Genomic DNA, 20696 nt, shown 5'->3' on the forward strand with positions numbered 1-20696 from the left:
AGAATTTTAATCCCACCCATCTCCTTAGCAGAGCCATGCAGCAGCACTCACCTTCCTTGGATCTGGAAGGTAAATGGCTGATGGTGGCTTGGTGGGAGAGTAGGGGAGACCAGGGCTACATGGTGGCTGCTCAACTGCTTCAGGGTGGGGCTATGAGGCTCCGTATGCTGGGGCTGAAGCCAGCGCACTGGGCAGTCACCTACCATGTGGCCTTGCCCTGAGAGCAGCCAGACAGCTTCATCCCGAGGCCCTGTCCTCAGCTCCAACCCTTTGCCGGAGCTGGAGCCAGGGTCGACCATATAGTGGCTGCTGGGGCTGTGGTACTAAAAATAGCACCGTGGTCCTGGCTCTGGCCCTGGCACAAGGGGCAGCTGCCTGCCACATGGCCCTGTCCAGAGAGCAACCAGGCAGCCCCACCATGCAGACCTAGCTCTGGCTCCAGCCCTTCCCTGGGGCAGACCACATAGTAGTTTCTGTGACTGGGGCCACAGTGTGGCTGTCCTCTTCAGCTTGGCACCAGCAGGGAATGGTTCAATGCATTGCCAAACAGGGGTGCACCTGTGTGAGCCTTCTCCCAGAGCATCTAGCACATGAACTGGCCTATTGCTCAGGACCAGGTGGGTGTCAGAGATGGTGAGTACCAGGCTTGGTGCCAGGATGGATGATTACCAGGCATGGTTTCAGCCTGGGAGAGTGCTAGGCTCAGTGCCAGGCTGGGAGGGTGCAAGGTTGGGTGAGATCCAGCCAGGGGCTGCCAGCTGGAGTGTGTGTACAAGGTTTGGAGGGTGCCAAGTTGGATGCCAGCTGTGCCAGATGGGGTGACAGGTTGGGTGCCAAGCAGGGTTGGTGACTGGGTGGGTACCAGGCAGGGAGGGTCCCAGGCTAGGTACAGGAATGGTGGGAGCAAGGCTGGGTGGTTTTCACAGTGGGTGGGTGCAGGAGTGGAGGTGCAGCCAGGACCACCTGGTGGCTGCCCAGGTGCTCCCAGAATACCAAATGGATACTGAAAATTGTGAAGTATTTTCTTTGATTTCATATTAAATATTTGAAGTCATGCACCTTGTTCATTATCCCTTGTTTTAGAATTTTTTTTCTCCCATAACTATTAAAATTTATTTATTTAAATATAATACAGGCAGTCCCCGAGTTACGTGGATCCGACTTACGTCGGATCCGCAGTTACGAACGGGGATTTTCTTGCCCCGGAGGACTGGAACGGCGGAACACCTGGTCCCGCCGCCTGCCTCCTCCGGGGCGAGAAAAGCTGCTCCCCGTCCCCCTGGTCTGCTGGGGGAGACAGCAGACCAGGGAGACGCGGAGCAAAGTGGCGGAGAACCCGGGGCCGGACACGCGGCGCTTCCAGCTGATCTGGAAGCACCGCGGGTCCGGCCCTGGGTCCTCCGCCGCTTTGCTCAGTGTCTCCCTGGTCTGCTGGGTGGGGACGCAGCTAGTGCCCCCCCCCCCCCCCCCCAGCAGACCAGGGAGACGTGGAGCAAAGCCCGGGGCCTGTGGTAGAGCAGGTGGGGCGCTGCCGGTTGGTCCCGCAGCACCGCTCCTTGGCGCTACTGGACCAACCTGGCAGCACCCCAGCTGCTCTGCCCCAGGCGTCCTGATTCAGCCGCTGCTGATCAGTTTCAGCAGCAGCTGAATCAGGATGCCTGGGGCAGAGCAGCTGGGGTGCTGCTGGGTTGGTCCAGTAGCACCGAGGAGCGGCCGCGCTACTGGACCAACCCAGCAGCACCCGAGCTGCTCTGCCCCAGGCGTCCCCAAGTCAGCCGCTGCTGAAACTGACCAGCGGCTGACTACAGGAAGCCCGAGGCAGAGTTGCTCTGCCCCGGGCTTCCTGGAATCAGCTGCTGATCAGTTTCAGCAGCAGCTGACTTGGGGAGCCTGGGGTTCTTACATACAGATTCAACTTAAGTCGGAACTGGTGTCCAGATTCAGCAGCTGTTGAAACTGATCAGTTTCCGACTTACATACAGATTCAACTTAAGAACAAACCTACAGTCCCTATCTTGTACGTAACCCGGGGACTGCCTGTATTTGTTAGTAACTGGTGGGTTTCACAGTGGCACACATCTGAACAAGCGCATATGATTTCAATATTGGTGCACAAGACAAAAATCACTCCGCTCATGGATGGAAAATCTTCAGAGGGAAAACTGCTCACAATGGCACTTGTCACAAATTTGCCTTTGGAATTTTTGTTTAAGGATAGTTTCAGGGAAATGGTGGTGTTTGGGTACTGCTGCCTTGTGGTGGTCGAGATGTAACATCCACTTCGTGAGACAAATTCTCAGTGTGTGGTTGGCAAAACACTTGATCCCATGGTTCGAGCTCTCCTTGTTTCCAGAATTAACCAACTGCATATAGTTTTAAATATTTGCTGTGGCTACCATCAGGGTATTGTGTAGTGCTGAGTGGGAAAGAGGGTGGATGGTTATGAATAGAAAAACACGTGGCCCACAAGACACTCTCATTCTAATCAAATGTGATGTGCAAAATAAAAACTTGAGAATCTCTGTTCCAAACTGTTTCTGGAAAGCAACCCCTAAATGTTATATCTCTAGCTGGTAAGACTGGTCTCTCAAATGTTTTTAAACCCTTTTATTTAAATTCACTCTTTAGGAGATGGGGATTCTTGTAGTATAGATATAGCTCTTGTAAATAGTAAACTTACTGGATATAACATTTCAAAAAATGATTTCCATCTAACAGCAGTGAATTTAGATACAAATGTAGTTTTCAGTATAAATCAGTGCCGTATTGCCTGCAGCTAAATATTAGCAACAGGAATCAACTTTGCTACCAACACCTCAATTACTATTACCTCTTTAGCATTGTTTATATGATACCAGAGTTGTACATAGCACTTGAAAACATGACTTGTTATGGAAGTGGATAGCAAAGGTTATATAGGTAAAACTGAGAAGTCTTATTAGATAAGGAAGCCTGTTTTATATTAAATTGAAGATTTACCCAGCATTGCTTGGGACCTTAACACAATTTTTATTTCTTGGAAAATGAAAATGTACATGCTTCATTTAAATCGTTGCCCTGGGGTGGGGGCTAGGGATGAGGTCTTCAGCATGCAGGCTACCCTGGAGAGAGAGGACTGCAACAGCTTGGGGCCAGGTGAGAAGCAACTCTCTCTAGGGCTGCTGCAGCACCAGCAGACACTACCAGAGAAGAGGGGTGCATGTTCCCTAGCTGGGGCAGGTCCAGGTTTGCCCCTTGCACTCCCCAGCCAGAGTGAAGAATGCAGCAAATTGCACTCTCCCTTGCTCTCTGAAGAAGAAAAGCCATATGAAGTTAAACTTGGGCACTTTGCAAAAAAGAATCAATATTCTTAGTAGTGGTCCATAATATTATATTGTTTGTGATTACAGTATGTAGTGTTGATCCCAGATTATTAGACAAGGTACATGAGGTAATATCTTTTATTGAGCCAACTTCTCTTCGGTAAGACAATCTTTCAAGCTTCCACAACTCTTCTTCAAGTCACCTGTGTAAGCTCAAAAGCTTGTCTATCTCACAAATAGAAATTGGTCCAAAAAAAGGTATTACCTCACCCATCTTGTCACAATTATAGTGTCAGAGGGAGGAAGAAATATGGTTATTGGTTATTTGTGACAGGTTATATTTAAGGACATAATAGAAATGGAAGCACTGAAAGTTGGCTTTGTATACAAACTCCTCCCCACACCTCCCAAATTTTGCAGTAAAAAAATCTAGACTACTTGTAGTTTATCTAAAATGAATATAAAATGCTTATTTGAACACTGTTTTCTTTGACCATTGCATGATCATAAATCAACATTGAGAGGATGCTCATAGTCCATGTAATCAGTGATGTGTTGGAAGGGAAAGTAAACCAGTTCTGCATCTCTAAAAAGATATACTAACCTTGTAGCAACTAAATTTGAATCTGACACTTTCTGAGGATATCCCAGAAGTCCTTTTGTCATAACAGCAGAAATGAAGAAACAAGTTAGACACAATTTCATTTAAAGTTTTATTTGTTAAACAGTCATTCTGTCTAGATGATTATTTAACTCATTGTACAACTATTATCAGAATATTTTCCTAACCACTATATTAAAACATGTACTTTAGTTTAGTAAATATTTCTGATTAAATTGCCAGAATTTTCTAAATGTGCATTAATCAGTTTTACCAATTCAGAAGCAATAGCATGATGGGAGTGCGCTGGAGTACAGTAGAGTTCAAAATATTATTTCAAGCTCTTTCTGCTATGACGACTACTGGAGCTGCTAGCTGCACTTGAAGGTGGTGAGCCAGCTGTTTCTGGTGAACTGAGCGATAAACTCAGATCTATAACTTTAAGTGGGGAAGCCTGGCCAGAAACAGAACCTGTGGCACTCCTGGTTGATCTAAAAGACCAAATAGTTATGGTAAAGTTAGAGTATAGATAAATCCTCTTGAGTAGTAATAAGAAAAATACAGGAGAAGTTACATAACTATCCAAGTACTCTAAGGCTAATGCACTTCATCTTACAGATTTATTAGTAGCATATGCCTTGATCTGAAGCAAGGCCTAATATTACTAGGGCTGCATGGAAGCAGCCAGGGCAAGCAAAGGCAGCAGGTCCTCACCCCCTTGCCAATTATGAATGGCCATTTCAGATTGCAGTTTGCTGCTGTGACAGGGACTAGATGAAGACTGGCTGTAGGACACTGAGGCAAGGCAGGCATTGGGGTTTTCCTGGCGTGTAGGACCCCAGAATGTGGAGGCACTGCGGTAAGGCAGTACCCAGAGGGGAGCCAGAAGAGGGTGCTGCAGGGCTAAAGATGCTAATTCCAGAGTGCTACAGGAGACTCCGTAGCAGTGAGTCTCCTGTTACACCAACCTAAACTTCCCTTACTATAATTTAAGCCATTGCTTGTTCTATCATCAGAGGTCAAACAAAACAATTTTTCCCTCTCTTCCTTGTAACACCATTTTAGGTACTTGAAAACTGCTATCATGTTCCCTCTGTCTTCTCTTTTCTAAACTAAACAAACCCAATTCTTTCAGTCTTCCCTCACAGGTCATGTCTTCAAGATTTTTAATCACTTTTGTTGCTCTTCTCTGGACCGTCTCCAACTTTACCACATCTTTCTTAAAATGTGGTGCCCAGAACTGGACATAATACTCTGAGTCCTAATCAGCACAGAGTAGAGCAGAAGAATTACTTCTCTTGTCTTGCTCACAACATTCCTGTTAGTTCATCCCAGAATCATGTTTCCTTTTTTGCAACAGTGTCACACTGTTGACTCATATTTAATTTGTGGTCCCCTATGACCCCTAGATCTCTTTCTGCAAGTACTCCTTCCTAGACAGTTGCTTCCCGTTCTGTATATGTGAAATCGTTCCTTCCTAAATGGAGTACTTTGCATTTTCCTTTATTAAACATCATCCTCTTTACCTGACTGTTTCTCCAGTTTGTCCAGATTAGTTTGACTTTTGACCCTGTACTAAGGATGTCAACATGCAGTCAACTACATGATTAACCAGTTAAACCCATAGACTAAATGTATTTCCTCCCTCCCCTTGCTTCCCCTGTATCAGAGGCAGCAAGGGGGGGGGGGGGGAGGAGGTGAGAGCTAGTGCCTGTGGGGAGCTGCCTGTTCCCCTCTCCCACCTCTGTGCTGCTGCCTCTGACAGAGGCAACAGCGTGGAGGATGAGGGGGGCAGGTGGAAGTCAGTACGCACAGGAAGCCAGCTTTCAAGCCGACTGCCCGCATGTATCAGCTCCTGGGAAGCTGCTTAACCCTTCCCTCTGTGCTGCTGCATCTCTGAGGGGAGCAGGCAGGAGCTAATACACGTGGAGAGCCAGCTCCATGGAGCTGCCTGCCCCCTTTTACCCCACATTGTTGTAAGGAGAAAATCTGGGTCCTCAATCAGTTTGAAAATAATCTAAAAGTGAACTATATTCAGAGCCCTCCCATCCATAGGGTGGTTGGTTTGGGGTGACCCTACATTTTGGGGGGGCTCCAAGGTGACTGCCTCAATTGTCGTATGGATGAGGGGGACCTGGAGGATTACTGGGAGGCCTGGTGCAGGGCAGCAGCTGGAATTATAGCCCCTCCTGCCACTCCCAGGCAATGAGATCCGGAGTGGCCCAGCAGCCTGCTTCACTCTACCCTGCCGCCCACTCCCTCTGCTTGGTGCTTGGCTGCTCACCGGCAATGGGAAGCAGAGAGCCCTGGCCCTAGGGCCCTCCACTTTCTTCCACCATGGAGAAGGTGAGTGCAGTGGGCCTGTGTGGTGAAAGGAGGAGGAGAGTAACCCCTGTGGTGGCAAAAGGAGGAGAAGGGTAACCCCCTGCACCAGGCCCTCCAGTAACCACCTCCGGGCCACATTGCTCGGGAAAGGGAGCAGGGGAGAGAGGTTGCACCAGGTCCCATGTCCCCCTCAGGATGGCTCCAGTGAAAGAGTAATGAAGTAGAAATGGGGAGAGAGGGGAAAAAATGAATATAAGGCCTTATCTACACTTAGCGTGAGATCAGTGTTCAGGGGGTTGATCTCCCAGGGGTTGATTTAGCCACTCTAGTAACAACTTGCTAAATCATCCATCGAGTGCACTCCCATTGACTAAGTACTCCACCAAGTCGAGAAGAGTAAGGAGAGTCAATGGGAGAATTTATCTGGATGACCCTTGCCCTCCACAGTGGGGACCCAGCTGTAATTCAGATGAAGGTAAGTAGACTCCAGCTATGCTTGTTGCCTAGCTGGAGTTGTGTATCTTAATTTGACACTGCCACAGTGTAGATCTGGCCTAAGCAATTTCAGAGAAGAGCTACCAAGAAAGTCAATTTACTATGTTGTTTTGAAGTGGAACGAACTAAGCTAGACGGGCACAGGGCTTGTCCACATCTAAAGTGACATAGGTTGTGTTTGCTACAAAAGTGTAACAGGACTTGAGGAGAATCTATAATGAAGCTTTTGCTAGTCAACAGGAATGAGCAAAAAGGGACACAAGGAGAAGAAGCAATGGGCTTAAATTGCGGCAAGGAAGTTTTAGGTTACATTAGGAAAAACTTCTGAACTGTGTGAGGGTGGTTAAGCACTGGAATAAATTGTCTAGGGAGGCTGTAGAATCTCCATCACTGGAGATATTTAAGAGCAGGTTGGATACACATCTATCAGGGATTATCTAGACAGGCTTGGGTCTGCTGTGAGGGCAGGGGACCAGACTTGATGACTTCACAAGGTCCCTTCCAGTTCTAGGATTCTATGATTCTCAGGATATGGGAGTATAAGGAATAACAATGTACAGTATCTTTTTTTACTCACCTGACAGAAGCCACTGAGCTTTGTGAAGAAGATGATCTAGAACTGTAATGACTACCTATGGAAGCAGCAGTAGGAAGTTCTAAACAGGACTAGAAGAGAAAAGATTACAGATTACTCTTGGTCTTTGCAAATGGGATATATGACACATACACTACCGATTTTCTACAATACCATGTGTGATAACTGCTGCTTTCAATATATTCCCTAAGGGTATGTCTACACAGCAAAGTTATTTCAAAATAACAGCCATTATTTTGAAATAACTTTCCTAGTGTCTACACAAGCCAACTGCTATTTCAAAATTAATTCAGAATAGCGGAGGACTTATTTCAAAATTGGTAAACCTCATTCCACGAGGAATAGTGCCAATTTTAAAATTGCTATTTCAAAATAAGCACTGTGTAGACGCTTATTTCGAAATAAGGGGCCTCCAGCCCTTTCCAGAGTGCCCTGGTGGCCACCCTGGCTACCAGGTAACTTCTGACTTGATGCCCTGCTGGAACCAGCTGGCCTTAAATGTGATTCAGCGTCCAATCAGTGTGGATGCGCTATTTCAAAATAACGATTTCAAAATTAGATATTTCAAAATAACACTGTAGTATAGACATACTCTTATTTTCAATGCTAACAGCATGACCCGTTTTACAGTAGCCATATTGTATTTTTTGAAATTGAGGCACAATGCCTTTGAATCACTGCAGTGATTCTGTAACACTATCAACGTTTTCATGAACAGTCAACTAGAGATAATACCTGTTGAAAGTATGTTTGGAAGGGTATAGTTAAGTCAGGGTTTGCTTCTAAAATTTCAACCAACAATTTGTCAATGGTTCTGCTGTAGTCTTTCAGCTCACGGAGGTCAATGTCGTCTTCTTCTTGGGTTTTCATTTTACTTTTCTTTAAAGATCGAACTTCTCTGGACAGCCTGGAACACTTTCGGTGTACAGAAACAGGCAAATGGAATTTAGCAACGTTTAGTAATTATGAAAACAATTTAAAATTCCTTTCATGAAATGCCAAACACTGTTAGTAATGGAGATAAAAGTTTATGCTGCATTTTTACTATACTCCAACTTTAACTCAAACAAATAAAATAAGAATTGTCATTTATTAAACCAACCTGTGTTATAACTCTTTCTAGCTTTGGCTTCTGTTGATCTATTTCTTTATTCAGCTGCAAAATACGAGCTTGCTTCTCATTTGTTCTTTTTTGATAGACTGCCTCCTCCCTTATCATGATGTCTAAAGTGTTTTCCATACTCTAAAATAATAAGCACAGATCAAACTTGAATATAAGATTTTGTTTTAGTTTAAAATCTATGTGAATATTAAATAGTAAATACAGTGATTCTAATATCCTTTTAGTACTTTACTGCACTTAACATTTTGTGTTAGGCTTTCTCTCACAACTCAACAGACCTTTTTACTCTTGTTGCTTTTAAGATTTTTAAGGGTGTTAAAGGGTTTCACCACTCAGTGTGTGATACCTGATTTAGGAGCCAAAATCATACTGATTTTTATCAATTTATAAAATCTGGATCTTTAATTAGAACCTCCACCCTTAAAATGTGTTAGAACTATGATCTGACAACCCGATACCATCATTTGTCTTGCTTGTTATAATTGGTTAAGCCACTGTACGTAACATGCTTATTGTAAGCTTGCAGAGGGCAGTCCTTGTCTTGTTGGCTGAAACTAAGGTTATTGCCCTTCTTTAAAGGCTCCCCTATAACTGGGTCAGATGAGTAAGTGGGGGGAAAAGTTTACAAGGAAGAACAGGAAGCATTGGGTGTAGGAGGCACTGCCCTTTCTGGTGACTGGAAGAGTGGATGTGGAGTACAGGCAGTCCCCGACTTACGCTGATCCGACTTATGTCGGATCCGCACTTACGAACGGGCTTTCTCGCCCCAGAGCTCGCAGGCAGCGGTCCCGCCACCTCGACCTCCGGGGCGAGAAAAGCTGCTCCCGGTGCCCCTGGTCTGCTGGGGACCGTCTCCAGCAGACCAGGGGCACCGGGAGCAAAGCCGCAGCAGCGGCGGGTTCCCGCGCTTCTGAGGCTTTGCTCTGGCAAAGCCTCAGAGGCACGGAACTGCGCTGCGGCTGCGGCTGCGGCTTTGCTCCCGGTGTCTCTGGTCTGCTGGAGACGGTCCCCAGCAGACCAGGGGCACTAGGTTCCCGCGCTTCTGAGGCTTTGCTCTGGCAAAGCCTCAGAGGCGCGGGACCGCGCCGCGGCTGCAGCTTTGCTCCCCGTGTCCCTGGTCTGCTGGGGGGGGGGGCGCAGCTAGTGTGCCCCCCCCCCAGCAGACCAGGCTTTTGTTGTGGACCCTGGGGCAGAGCAGCTGGGGCGCTGCCGATTAGTCCCGCAGCGCCGCTCTGGGCACTACTGGACCAACCCGGCAGCACCCCAGCTGCTCTGCCCCAGGCGTCCCCAAGTCAGCCGCTGCTGAAACTGACCAGCGCTGACTACAGGAAGCCCGAGACAGAGTTGCTCTGCCCCAGGCTTCCTGGAATCAGCCGCTGATCAGTTTCAGCAGCAGCTGACTTGGGGATGCTTGGGGTTCTTAAGTTGAATCTGTATGTAAGTCGGAACTGGCGGTCAGTTTCAGCAGCAGCTGAATCTGGACGCCAGTTCCGACTTACATACAGATTCAACTTAAGAACAAACCTACAGTCCCTATCTTGTACGTAACCCGGGGACTGCCTGTATTTATAGCCCAGGTAGCCTGAGAAATACCCTTTTTTACATGCAAAAGGAAGCAGGCTGTAGCATCAGTTGCAGCTGGAGAGTCTGACTTACCTGGAGAGTGAGGAAAGGGTTAAGTAACTCTGGAGATGCACATGAGGGAGGAGGCTTTGGGCATTCAGCCAATGAAATGCAGATAAGGAATTTCAAACCAAGAGAGTTGGTTTTTTTTTTTTTTTTCCCTTTCTTTTTGGGTCAGAGCAGTTTTTCCCCAGGTAGCAGAAGAGACTAGCTCTCCCAGGAACACACTCCTTGACTCCTGTTACCCTAGAGGAGCTCAGGTAAGTGTGGATTTTGGGGGGCTATGTTGTGAGCTGTGGGGTGATTATCAAAGTGTTTGTCTGTGAGTATTTGTTTGACTGTATGTTTGATGAATTTAAAAAAGCAGCAGTTTGAAAAGAGTGGCAGTTGGAAAGTTTGAAAAGTGTGAATCGGGAGTGCTTTGTTCCAGGTGGGCCATCAGGAGCTGACAAGATTAAAGACAACGCTTTGAGCCGGGCCTAGCCTCAGCCTTATAAAAAGGCAGCCAGAGCAAACAGGCAGCAGCCAACAGGGGAGTATGCCTGGGGGTTTGCCCTGGGGGGAGCCCCATAATGTTTGGTAGTCTTTTCCTTGAATTTTTTTTCTCTTCCGCCCTTCAAGGGGGGCATTTAAAAACATCTGAGGAATCTCTCTGAAGGGAGGCAGGTATGGATAGTGATAGGTCTGCTGTTGTTACCTGCACAGCATGCAGGGGCGGCCCAACTAGCTGCCAGCAACTGGTGCCCTAGGCGAACCATGCAATCAGCACTCCCACCTCCAAACCCCTCAATGATATTGTGCCACCATTTGGCGCCCCATTTAACTTGGCGCCCTAGGTGACCGCCTAGTTTGCTTATATGGACGGGCTGCCCGACAGCATGTGCCATATTTGTCTTCCTCCCGGAAGATAGAAGGGATTTCATCTGCACTAAGTGCAAGCTGGTCACCATTTTGGAAGAAAAAATTAGAGGACTTGAGGCCCAAGTATCAACCTTGCGTTCCATCAGAGAAGATGAAGACTTCCTCGATAGAAGGCAGCATTTAATCCTGCAGGAACTATAGGCCAGTGAGGGCAGTACAGGACAAGGAAGAAAACTGGCTGCATGTAACCTCTAGGGCTATGTCTAGACTGCAAGCCTCTCTCGAAAGAGAGCGTCTAGACTGCACGCGGAACTTTTGAAAGAGCAAGCCGCTTTTTCGAAAGAAAGCACCCAGTGAGTCTGGATGCTCTCTTTCGAAGAAACCCTATTTACATTCAAGAACGCCTTCTTTCGAAAGAAGCACTTTCGAAAGAAGGCGTTCTTCCTCATGAAATGAGGTTTACCGCTGTCGAAAGAAAAGCCGCGTTCTTTCGATTTAATTTCGAAAGAACGCAGCTGCAGTCTAGACGCAGGTGAAGTTTTTTCGGAAAAAGGCTACTTTTCCCGAAAAAACCCCTGAGTCTGGACACAGCCTAGGAGAAGACCAACTCTGGTATTCCCCTATTACTAGAGAGGTAAGTAAACTGTTTTCAGGCTCTCTGAACAGGCACTACAGTGGAGAATGCTTTGGCAGAGACTTCAGGGAAGGAGACACCATCTACCGGAAGGCACAGGATGTGTAGTCCTAGGGATGGGGATTCCATGACCACCACCCCCAAAAGGACAGGTGGTCGTGGTCGGGGACTCCCTCCTAAAAGGGACGGAGTCATCCATGTGCTAGCCAGCCCCCATATCTACACTTGAAGTGCCAGGTTGGAGAATTGAGATGTGACATGGCATGAGGCTCACAGCAGCAAAAGTAAGCAGGGGCCCTTAATCAACAGGCGATGCAAAGAATCCCCAAACCACATGGGAAAGGTTGCAGAACTTGCATATTCCCAGACAGTGTGGGGAAGGATCTGCAAAGCCAGGGCCCTAAAAGCAGGGGGGAAACTGGGAGAGGGGAACCTTAGGTAATATGGAGGAGGCACTAGGTTCTCATCACTCACCCATCAGCAACAGATGCTGTAACTGCAGCAGGCTGCTCTGCCTCCTATATACATGGGACAGCAGGAAGGCCTCACCATATTCTCCAAGAAGCCTTAGTGATCAATGGGTCCCTGTGAGAACCAGTGTCAGAAAGGGCAGCTGCAGCAACCCAAAGTTGTTGTTGTTTTCCCCTTGTTGGGGAAGTTGGTTAGTGACTTTAGGGGAGTGGAGGTGAAGGCCTACCTGAAATCCCCCTTCCACTGATACATATATGGGAATGTGTGGGAGAAGGAGGAGGGGTAACCGATCCCCACCACCCAAGCAGCAACAGCCTGAGCCAGAAGAGGAAAAAGTAGTGGCTCCTTGTAGGGGCAGGGCAGATTTGATTGGTCTTCCTATACCATGTCAGGTCCCTTGCAGGAATGAGGAGGATATCTGGGCTTCTCCATAATGCATAGTAGTTAGTGGATGTTGGTTGTGTTCTCATGCCCCAGTTATTATAGATGATGGACAATAGAGCTTTGGCATATGAGAGGTCTCAAGGTGGTACAAATATAGGTTGTGCTGCAAACATTTAGGATTTACGAGCACAGGTTTAACAATTTTGAGCAATCTCATAGAATTCTGGCCTTGGCTATGATATGGTCAATTCTAGAGGCCCAAATAGTTCAGTACATGGTGTTGGTGGTAACACATGGACCAGCATCATATATATCTGCTAGTTGCCTATTTTGTCTTATGTATGCCAGTAGACTAAAGTTACATGGATCCTTATAGCAGATCTTAGTCCAGAAGTTTTTAGTTGGCTGGGCTAAAGACACATGGTCTTTTAGTGATTCCCATCATTCTTCAGACACTCAGGGATTTGTGGCATGTTCTCAACCAAATATGAAGAAACAAACAGAAGGCAGCCTTGTTCAAGACAGCATTTGGGAGGGGGGGGGTTGAGTTTTAGGGTCAGTGAACTAATATCTGGGTCAGCAAGGGATACATTGGGAAGAGCTTTGGCGTAGAGGAGTGATCTGGCCACTTGACCCTGATGCTCTCAAATATAGATTGAGGGAAAGGGAGTCCATAGTGCTATAGGAGGGAGGTAAAATTAGCATTTGACCAGCAGGGACATTAAGGACTTATTCATGACCCTCACAACATAAAATTTGTTAGTTTTCAGAAAGAGGCTAACAAAGGGGGAGCTTCTGGAATTGGAATTGCAACAGCTGCTGCCTAACTAGGACTGGGAGGCTAGACAACAGATGAATAGTTTATGTATGTGCAGTCTTCATATGAAGTAAAAGAATGAAAAATTCTGGGTAAAATTTTCAGAGATGCTTAATAGGGATATGAAAATGTAACCATATACACGGTTACACACAGGCTCTAGGTACAGCTGGGGAGCTGCCTGCCCCGCACTACCATGCAGCGGTTACGTGATTACTTAAACACATTTATCAACCCTAATTCATAAGCGATTTAGAGTTTAAAATGTGTTGAAAATCAATGATAAATGTATATGTCTATTTAATTTTGAAAATGGGACTTAGTCTCCTCTACGAGTTTGACACTTTTGAAAGTTTTACCTATTGTCCATGAGCAGTAGAGAATTTACAAAGGTCAGTGAGGAACAATATTCCCAGAATGTTTCTCAATCCATGAAGAGAAAAAATTGCCTACACTATGAAAATCCATGGCTTTGTCTATACTAATGGAAATCTCATAAACCCCATTACCTGAACATCGTCTTGAAGCTCCTTGATCTGTCTTCGCTTGTATCTGTATTTTTCATCAGCAGCTCTTTTCTCTTCTTCTAACTGCAGCTTTTCTTTGTACTCCTCACCTACAATACCAAACACTCTGGCTACGTCTACACTGCAGGATTTTTGCACAAGATCAGCTGTTCTTGCACAAAAACTTGCAGAGCGTCTACACTGTACGCACGTTCTTGCACAAGTAAATTTACAGTACAGCATTGGAAAGCAGGGCTTCTTCTGGAAGAGTTATTCCTCTCCCCGTGAGGAATAAGCCCTCTTGCGCAAGAGCTCTTCCACAAGAAGGCAGTGTAGACAGGCAACATGAATTTCTTGCGCAAGAAAGTCCTATGGCTAAAATGGCCATCAGGTTTTTTGCGCAAGAGAGCGTCCACATTACCATGGACGCTCTTGGACAAAAGCACATATGTTGCACAAAAGCACATGGGAGTGTGGATGTGCTCTTGTGGAAGACCTTTTGCACAAGAACTCTTGCGCAAGAAACCTGCAGTATAGACGTAGCCTCTGAGTTAGAGTTTAAACATTGTACAAAGTGTACATGCTAAGGTATTTTAGTCTTTAGATTTTCATCCAAAGGGTTTGGCTACAGTACTGGATAAGGTCAAATTAAGATATGCAACTTCGGCTACGTTATTATGCAGCTGAAGTCAAAATGCCTTAACTCGACTTTTGGCACTGTCCATACTGAAGGAAGTCAAAGGGAGAACATTCTCCCTTTGACTTCCCTTACTCCTTGTGGAAACAGGACTACCGGCATCAACTGAAGTGCCCCTCTCAGTTCGAATTAGCGTGTCTTCACTAGACTTGCTAATTTGAACCCTGGAAGATCAGCAATGGCAGCTTCAGTCTTCTCTATAGTGTAGACATATCAAAAGATAAGACTATGGCTGCATTTTAAAGTAATTGCACCAAAGTACAATACACTAAGACTCATTTATGGCTGACAAAAGTCTTCTGCCAGGCTGCCTTGAGGAGCTGCAACTGTGCAATGTACTAAATTGGGCAGTATATTCAGCATCTCAAAAGCCTTGATCTTTGAATAATCAACTGCTGAATAGATGAATTTGTAAATCAAAAAAGGAAGTACAGTTGGTGATATAAGACTGAATCATGTTATGCAACCCACATACTTGAATATCTTTTTGACTATTTAGGTCCTTGATTAAAGCATGCTTCTACCAGGGTGAGGGGGACCCTTGAACATCCTAATGTTGTCTACAGTGCTTCTGAGAAATCTATAGGACATTCCTGTACAATTATACTTATAGGATACTTACAATTTTGTTATTCAGATATAACTAAAAAATATATACTGCTATTGTACTCCAAGATGTATACATGAAATATTAAAAGAACCACCAATAATGAAGGCTTTAATGGAAGTTTGCATCCTAAAGTGCCCAGGGTACCTGCTTTAATTGATTTAAAACTTACAGGGAACATTATAAAAATTCTATTTTTTTAAATGCTTCACAAACTACTAGTCATGTAAAACAAAAGGGAAAAAAAGAGGAAAAAATTATGTAGCACTTTAAAGACTAACGAGATAGTTTATTAGGTGATGAGCTCATCACCTAATAAACATCTCTTTAGTCTTTAAAGTGCTACATAATTTTTTCCTTGTTTTACCAAGATCTGACTAACACAGCTACCTCTCTCTCACTTTTAGTCATGTAAAAGCCAGGGGGAAAGTGACTGGTTTATCAACGATAAAGATTTAAAATCCATTGCTGTATAGCCAGCAGAGGGCGCAAAAGTTAAACAAGCCATGTCTTCACAGTTCTTGATATCACTGATCACACTACTGCATGAATAAGACAAAACAAAGAAGTCTGATTGAGAAAGCAGCTTGTGAAAACTGTAAATTTTCAATGAGCTCTCAACAGGTAAATGATATAAAATCCCACAGGATTCCACAAACTACTGTGGAGATTCAACATGTCTGACGTTGTCTAAGCAGAACACACACAATGGCACAGTCCTCAGTTCACCTTTTTATTGGATGACAGCAGTGCCCTATAATGAAAACAACAAACAATACTGTTGATAAGGGATCTGCTTTCATCAGTGTCTCACAACCACTGTCTTGCTGTACTGCCACAGAATTCGGGTACTTAAAGACCTATCCACCATTCTTCCTACTACTGATTAATGAGCTTTCTGTAGAGACATTTTGTGCAGTCCCTCACAACACTTTATGCGCCTCAGTTGTGATTCTGCAGTACTCCCAAGAGTTTTCACATCCTTACTTGTGCTTAAGAATTTGCATTAAAATAAGACAGCACTTGAACCTTAATAGCGTTTCTCCCCCTGTAGCTAGTCTTTCTACTCTGCTTTGGTTTTGAATTCTGCTTTCTTCTGCTACTATCAATGTGTTCTATAGCTGATTTATTCAGTAAGAACAGCCTTTCAGTATCATTGCTTTACTTCAGTGTCCCTGGTTTATGCTTTCAGCTCCAACTCGCAAGTAATAACAATGTTCATTTTACATACTTGTTTCTGTCACTGTTTTAAAAGAGTTCCGGTAATTGCTGTTGCAATTATTGATCACGTGCATGGTATTTTGCAGGGCTATGATTTCTTTTTCAGCCTTGCGGATCTTTGCATCCAACTCATCACCTTCACGTTGAAGGTCCTCCTTTTCCTGGGCAGCCTAAAAATAAAACGAAGATCTAAGACAGATCAAACAGTTATATTGTGCTGGCTACCTCTGGACTGCATGGATCTTACTGAAAAATGTTAATATCATGACAATAAGAGAAGAGTACTTGGTAAGTAGTTAAGAACAAAATCTTTTTCTATAGTCTAACAAGAATTCAGTCTTAAAACCTGATTTTGTCACAAACACCTTACGTAGAGCTGATTTTGTTGGAATCCTATGTGGGCATAGGGGTTCGTGTATGTGCTCAAAATAGAAGCCTTAGCTATTAAATAGCCAGAAAGTTCTGCTGCTTCTAGGTTTGAAAACCATTTGGTGAGAGTTGTTCAAAGCAATCTAACTAAGTATGTTCTTGGATTATACAAATTTAAGAGTAAAAAAGAGCACTATGATTACACCTTTCTTTTTGTACATGGATTTCAATAGCGTGATTAAATCTCCTGTGCCCTGTAAAAGATTGACTAGACAAGTTAGTTCATTTCAAATTTTTGAAAAAAAATAAGTCAGTAGGGTTTTGCATGAGTACTTGGTTGCATCCACATAGAACAGCTTGCAGGACTTGAGCATAAAGTACACTTCTAAAATAGTATTCAGGTGAAATCTATACCACAATTATTTTTAAAAAACCCTATTACAAATTGTGGATAGCTGAAGGAGCAGGACAATAAACTGCAGGATGACCTGCAAGGCACTGATATTCCGCAAGCCATTCAGAAGAGCAGACTGGTTAGAAGATCCTGCACTCTGGGAATAGGGGTAAAGAGCAAACAACCATCTCCCAAAGACAGCAGGAAAGAACGCATTAAGGATCTTTGTCCAAGAGAGGCAACAGGTACAGGTCAAGATTTTTGTCTTTGAGATGAATGAATGGTTACAAATAGAAGTGGGAAAGCTATAGTTTAAACAAAGACTGATAATGCTATATGAGTTGATCAAAAGCATTCCAGCAGTAAAGTAACTCAGCTAGCTACCTTAATGACATAGTATGTCTGAGTTTTCTCCTCTTCTCCTTCAGGAGGCATCATGACTATGGTAAGAATTTCATATCTGCATCTTAGTTTTTCAATTTTACTTAAACGGTCTTGAAATTCAGCACTGATTGATGGAAGAAAGTGAAAACACACACTGACGTAAATGGTTAAGGAAATATGTTTCCGTCTTTGTACCATTTTATAGACTATTTCTTTTATTAAAGCTGCACTACTTGTTGCTACTGCAGTAGTCTGAGCATGCCCAGGGAGCCAGCCATAAAAGGCTGTTCCCAGGCTTATTTGTTCCCAATTCTTCACAACTCCAGACATCTGGTTCTCTTCCCACCCCCACAGTTTCTCTCATCCTACTGCATAGAGTGGACAAATTTCAGATCCCTCACATCACAGGGAGCTCTGCCAGACACCTCCCCCAAATCTTTAAAGCATTGGCATTTAAGTCCTACAGCTGCACAAGATGCCCCCTGCTGATCATTTCTTAATATTGCTACTGCTAAATGAGAATAAGCAACAGCAGGCAACAACCTCAAATCAAATTACATGCAAGTACTAATTAGCTGTGTAATTGTCAAAGGAAAAACATACAGTCTGCACTCTGGGTGAGGAGTTAAGCTTTAGTCACACTAAATCACTCTAATTTCCTATTGCTTGGGGTATGGTTAGCAGAGAGGTGAATAAAAGCCTGCCAACTCAGCTGCTGAGTGTTTGCTTCCTAGTTGGATTTAGCCACTCACTCCAAGACCGATATTAGGAGGTCAGAACTAGAATATAGCAAATATTTTGAATTAATTCTCTTATTATGAAGGCAACAAAGAAGTCTGCACTTTAATGTAACTTTCTAGTATCTGTTTACCACAGTGTAAACAAGTAACTGGTAATGGCGTGTACCATTTCTGGTTTACAGGAGATTTAAAAAATTCTACTTCATGGAATTAATAGATATTCTCAGAATGCTTCTAAGAATTATTCACTTACTGGGTCACCAATGGAGACCAGAGTTTTCTCAAGTACTAACTCCTGATGAGTAGGTCCTCTTATAAAAAATGACTTGGCTGTTACTTCAAATATACACAGTGTAGTTACTAGATATCTTGAACAAACACAGCAATAGAGGGTCAGGCATAGAATCTTTGTCTTCCAAAAACCCAGACCTCTATCTACCATTTAAGCTTAAAGAGATTCTGTCTGAAGATATGCAGTTTGGATTCTTTACAATACCAGATGGCATATTACCATATTGGATAAATGATGATTTTTTTCTTCAGGATAGGATGTGGGATAGCAGAGAATAAAGAGAATTTTGGTTAATTATTAAAATAGGAGAATGACAGCAAGAGACTTAGGCTCCATTCCCAACCCTTCTAGTCACTAGCAGTATGACTTTGGGCAAGTCACTTAACCCTCACACTTTCTGGTGGGTAAATAAGAATAATGTTTACTTTACTTTGTAAATATTTTTAGATCCCACATGTAAAACACTGTATAAAAGCAATTTTTAAAATGGTGTGAGAAATTAATTTATTAATGCTGTATTTAAAGACAGTGAATCTACTAGCTGATTTTTTAAAATGTTTGAGAGAAAAATAGTAAACTGACCACAGTACACCTTTTTGTAGAACATATTAATTTATTTTAAATGGTGTTTCTATTTTCCATTTACTGTTAAGAACATTGAAGGTAATGTTTTGAAAATACATAGTTAACTACCTTATGCTTTGCCGTTCCTGCTCCACAAATCTTATCTGTGATTCAATCATTGCCTTATGAACCTTAATTTCTTCAGTTCTTTCTTCCATAGCTGTATTTAATTGTAGCTTTCGTTTTTCCAGTGAGAGAACTTGTTCCGCCTTATTGTACAGTGTGTCTCGAAGACGTTTCAATTCCAGTTTTAAGAGATTATCTTCAATCATCAAATCCTATCAAATGCCAAAAAAGAGAAACACAGAAATAAAAGTGAATAAAAATACATTAAGGCTTTGTCTACACTACGCGTTTTTGTGGCAGAAAATATGCTAATGAGGGACTCATGAGCATAAATCACAACCTCATTAGCATATTTCCTGCCATTTCTTTTTGCACAAGGGATTTTTGTACAAAAAGAAGCAGGGTAGCCACTTCCAATTTGCGCAATACCCCGTTTTGCGCAAGATCCTTATACCCAGAGAGGAAAAAACCCCTTGCGCACAAAGAAACAGCAGAAAATGCTAATGAGATTGCAACTTATGCTAATTAGTCCATCATTAGCATATTTTCTGCTGCAAATACGAGAAGTGTAGACGTAGCCTAAATGGAAAAATACAAATAAAATGTCAACTTTTTAAACTGATGCATTTTTAGAAATTCTAGCTTCCTGTAAAACAATCTTTAAACAGTACTTGTATATTACAATAACTAGAACTGAGCCTTAGGTTATTGTCTTAGGCTTTGTCTACACTGTAGGGTTTTTGCACAAGAAGCTTTTTGTGGAAGAGATCTTCCGCAAAAACTCTTGTGCAAAAGTATGTCCACACCTCAAAAGCGCATCGCATGTGCAAGTAAGTTCTGATTGCCATTTACAGAATGGCCATCAGAGCACCTATGTGCAAGAAACCCCTGTTGAGCGACTGTAGCCAGACACAAACCCCATCTTGTTTTTCCACAAACCCCATCTTGTCCCCCCCCCTCCTCCCCAGAGAGCAAGAGAAAGGCAGTCAGCCTTTGATGCCCTGGGAACGCAGGTGTGCTGCCTGTCCCTGACTCTACCATAAACAGAAACCAGACAGTAAATGGGCTAGCTGACGACCCGGGGCCTCCCGTCGCCCTGATGGCTAGTACCAGTAATTGACGCGCCTGCACTGTCCCAGGAGAGGAATCTTCGCCCATCACATACCAGAAGTGCCCATTGTCTGCATTTTCCCAGGTGTAAATTATGCTTTGCACCCTTCGTGGGAAACTTGGTGTTCAAAGCCATTTTTCCTAATTGGCCACTTGAGACCAGGAAGAAGCCCATGTGACCCAAGGGGTATAAAGAGGGTTGAGTTGCCCACCCAATTTGAGCTCCAATCATCTATACCTGCTGGCAGGTATTGATTGTCTCCCGAGGTCTGTGGGACGCCCAACCTCGCCCTACTTCTTCCCGAGGGATTGAGAGAAAGATGCTGGCCACGCCAAGTCTGGAACGCAGGGGTGAGAATATATACCTGCTATGTGTCTATTTTGCATGCATTTAATAAGAGCTCAGAGAACCAAAAAGGTTTCATGGTACCTGCAAGTGACTTATTAGTGTAATT

At 44.0% G+C, this 20696-nt stretch overlaps 1 protein-coding gene and 1 long non-coding RNA gene across 2 annotated transcripts in view; one reads left to right on the plus strand and one right to left on the minus strand.

Moving 5' to 3' along the window:
* Positions 1-4168: 4168 nt before the first annotated feature.
* CCDC39 (coiled-coil domain 39 molecular ruler complex subunit) overlaps positions 4169-20696 on the minus strand; it is a 41457-nt gene continuing 24929 nt past the window's right edge. The window contains exons 13-20 of the mRNA XM_075938038.1: positions 19135-19343; positions 17410-17533; positions 16273-16432; positions 13741-13847; positions 8421-8561; positions 8054-8233; positions 7301-7389; positions 4169-4394 (exon numbers count right to left, since the gene is read on the minus strand). Coding sequence (XP_075794153.1) covers positions 4235-4394; positions 7301-7389; positions 8054-8233; positions 8421-8561; positions 13741-13847; positions 16273-16432; positions 17410-17533; positions 19135-19343 — 1170 coding nt within the window. The 3' untranslated portion in view covers positions 4169-4234. The remainder of the gene's footprint in view (positions 4395-7300; positions 7390-8053; positions 8234-8420; positions 8562-13740; positions 13848-16272; positions 16433-17409; positions 17534-19134; positions 19344-20696) is intronic.
* Positions 9795-20696, plus strand: part of LOC142830802 (uncharacterized) — a 34129-nt gene continuing 23227 nt past the window's right edge. The window contains exons 1-2 of the long non-coding RNA XR_012906312.1: positions 9795-10324; positions 16349-16550. This is a non-coding gene — a long non-coding RNA (uncharacterized LOC142830802). The remainder of the gene's footprint in view (positions 10325-16348; positions 16551-20696) is intronic.

This window comes from Pelodiscus sinensis, chromosome 10, assembly GCF_049634645.1.
Source record: "Pelodiscus sinensis isolate JC-2024 chromosome 10, ASM4963464v1, whole genome shotgun sequence".
In the NCBI taxonomy this organism is placed as follows: Eukaryota; Metazoa; Chordata; order Testudines; family Trionychidae; genus Pelodiscus; species Pelodiscus sinensis.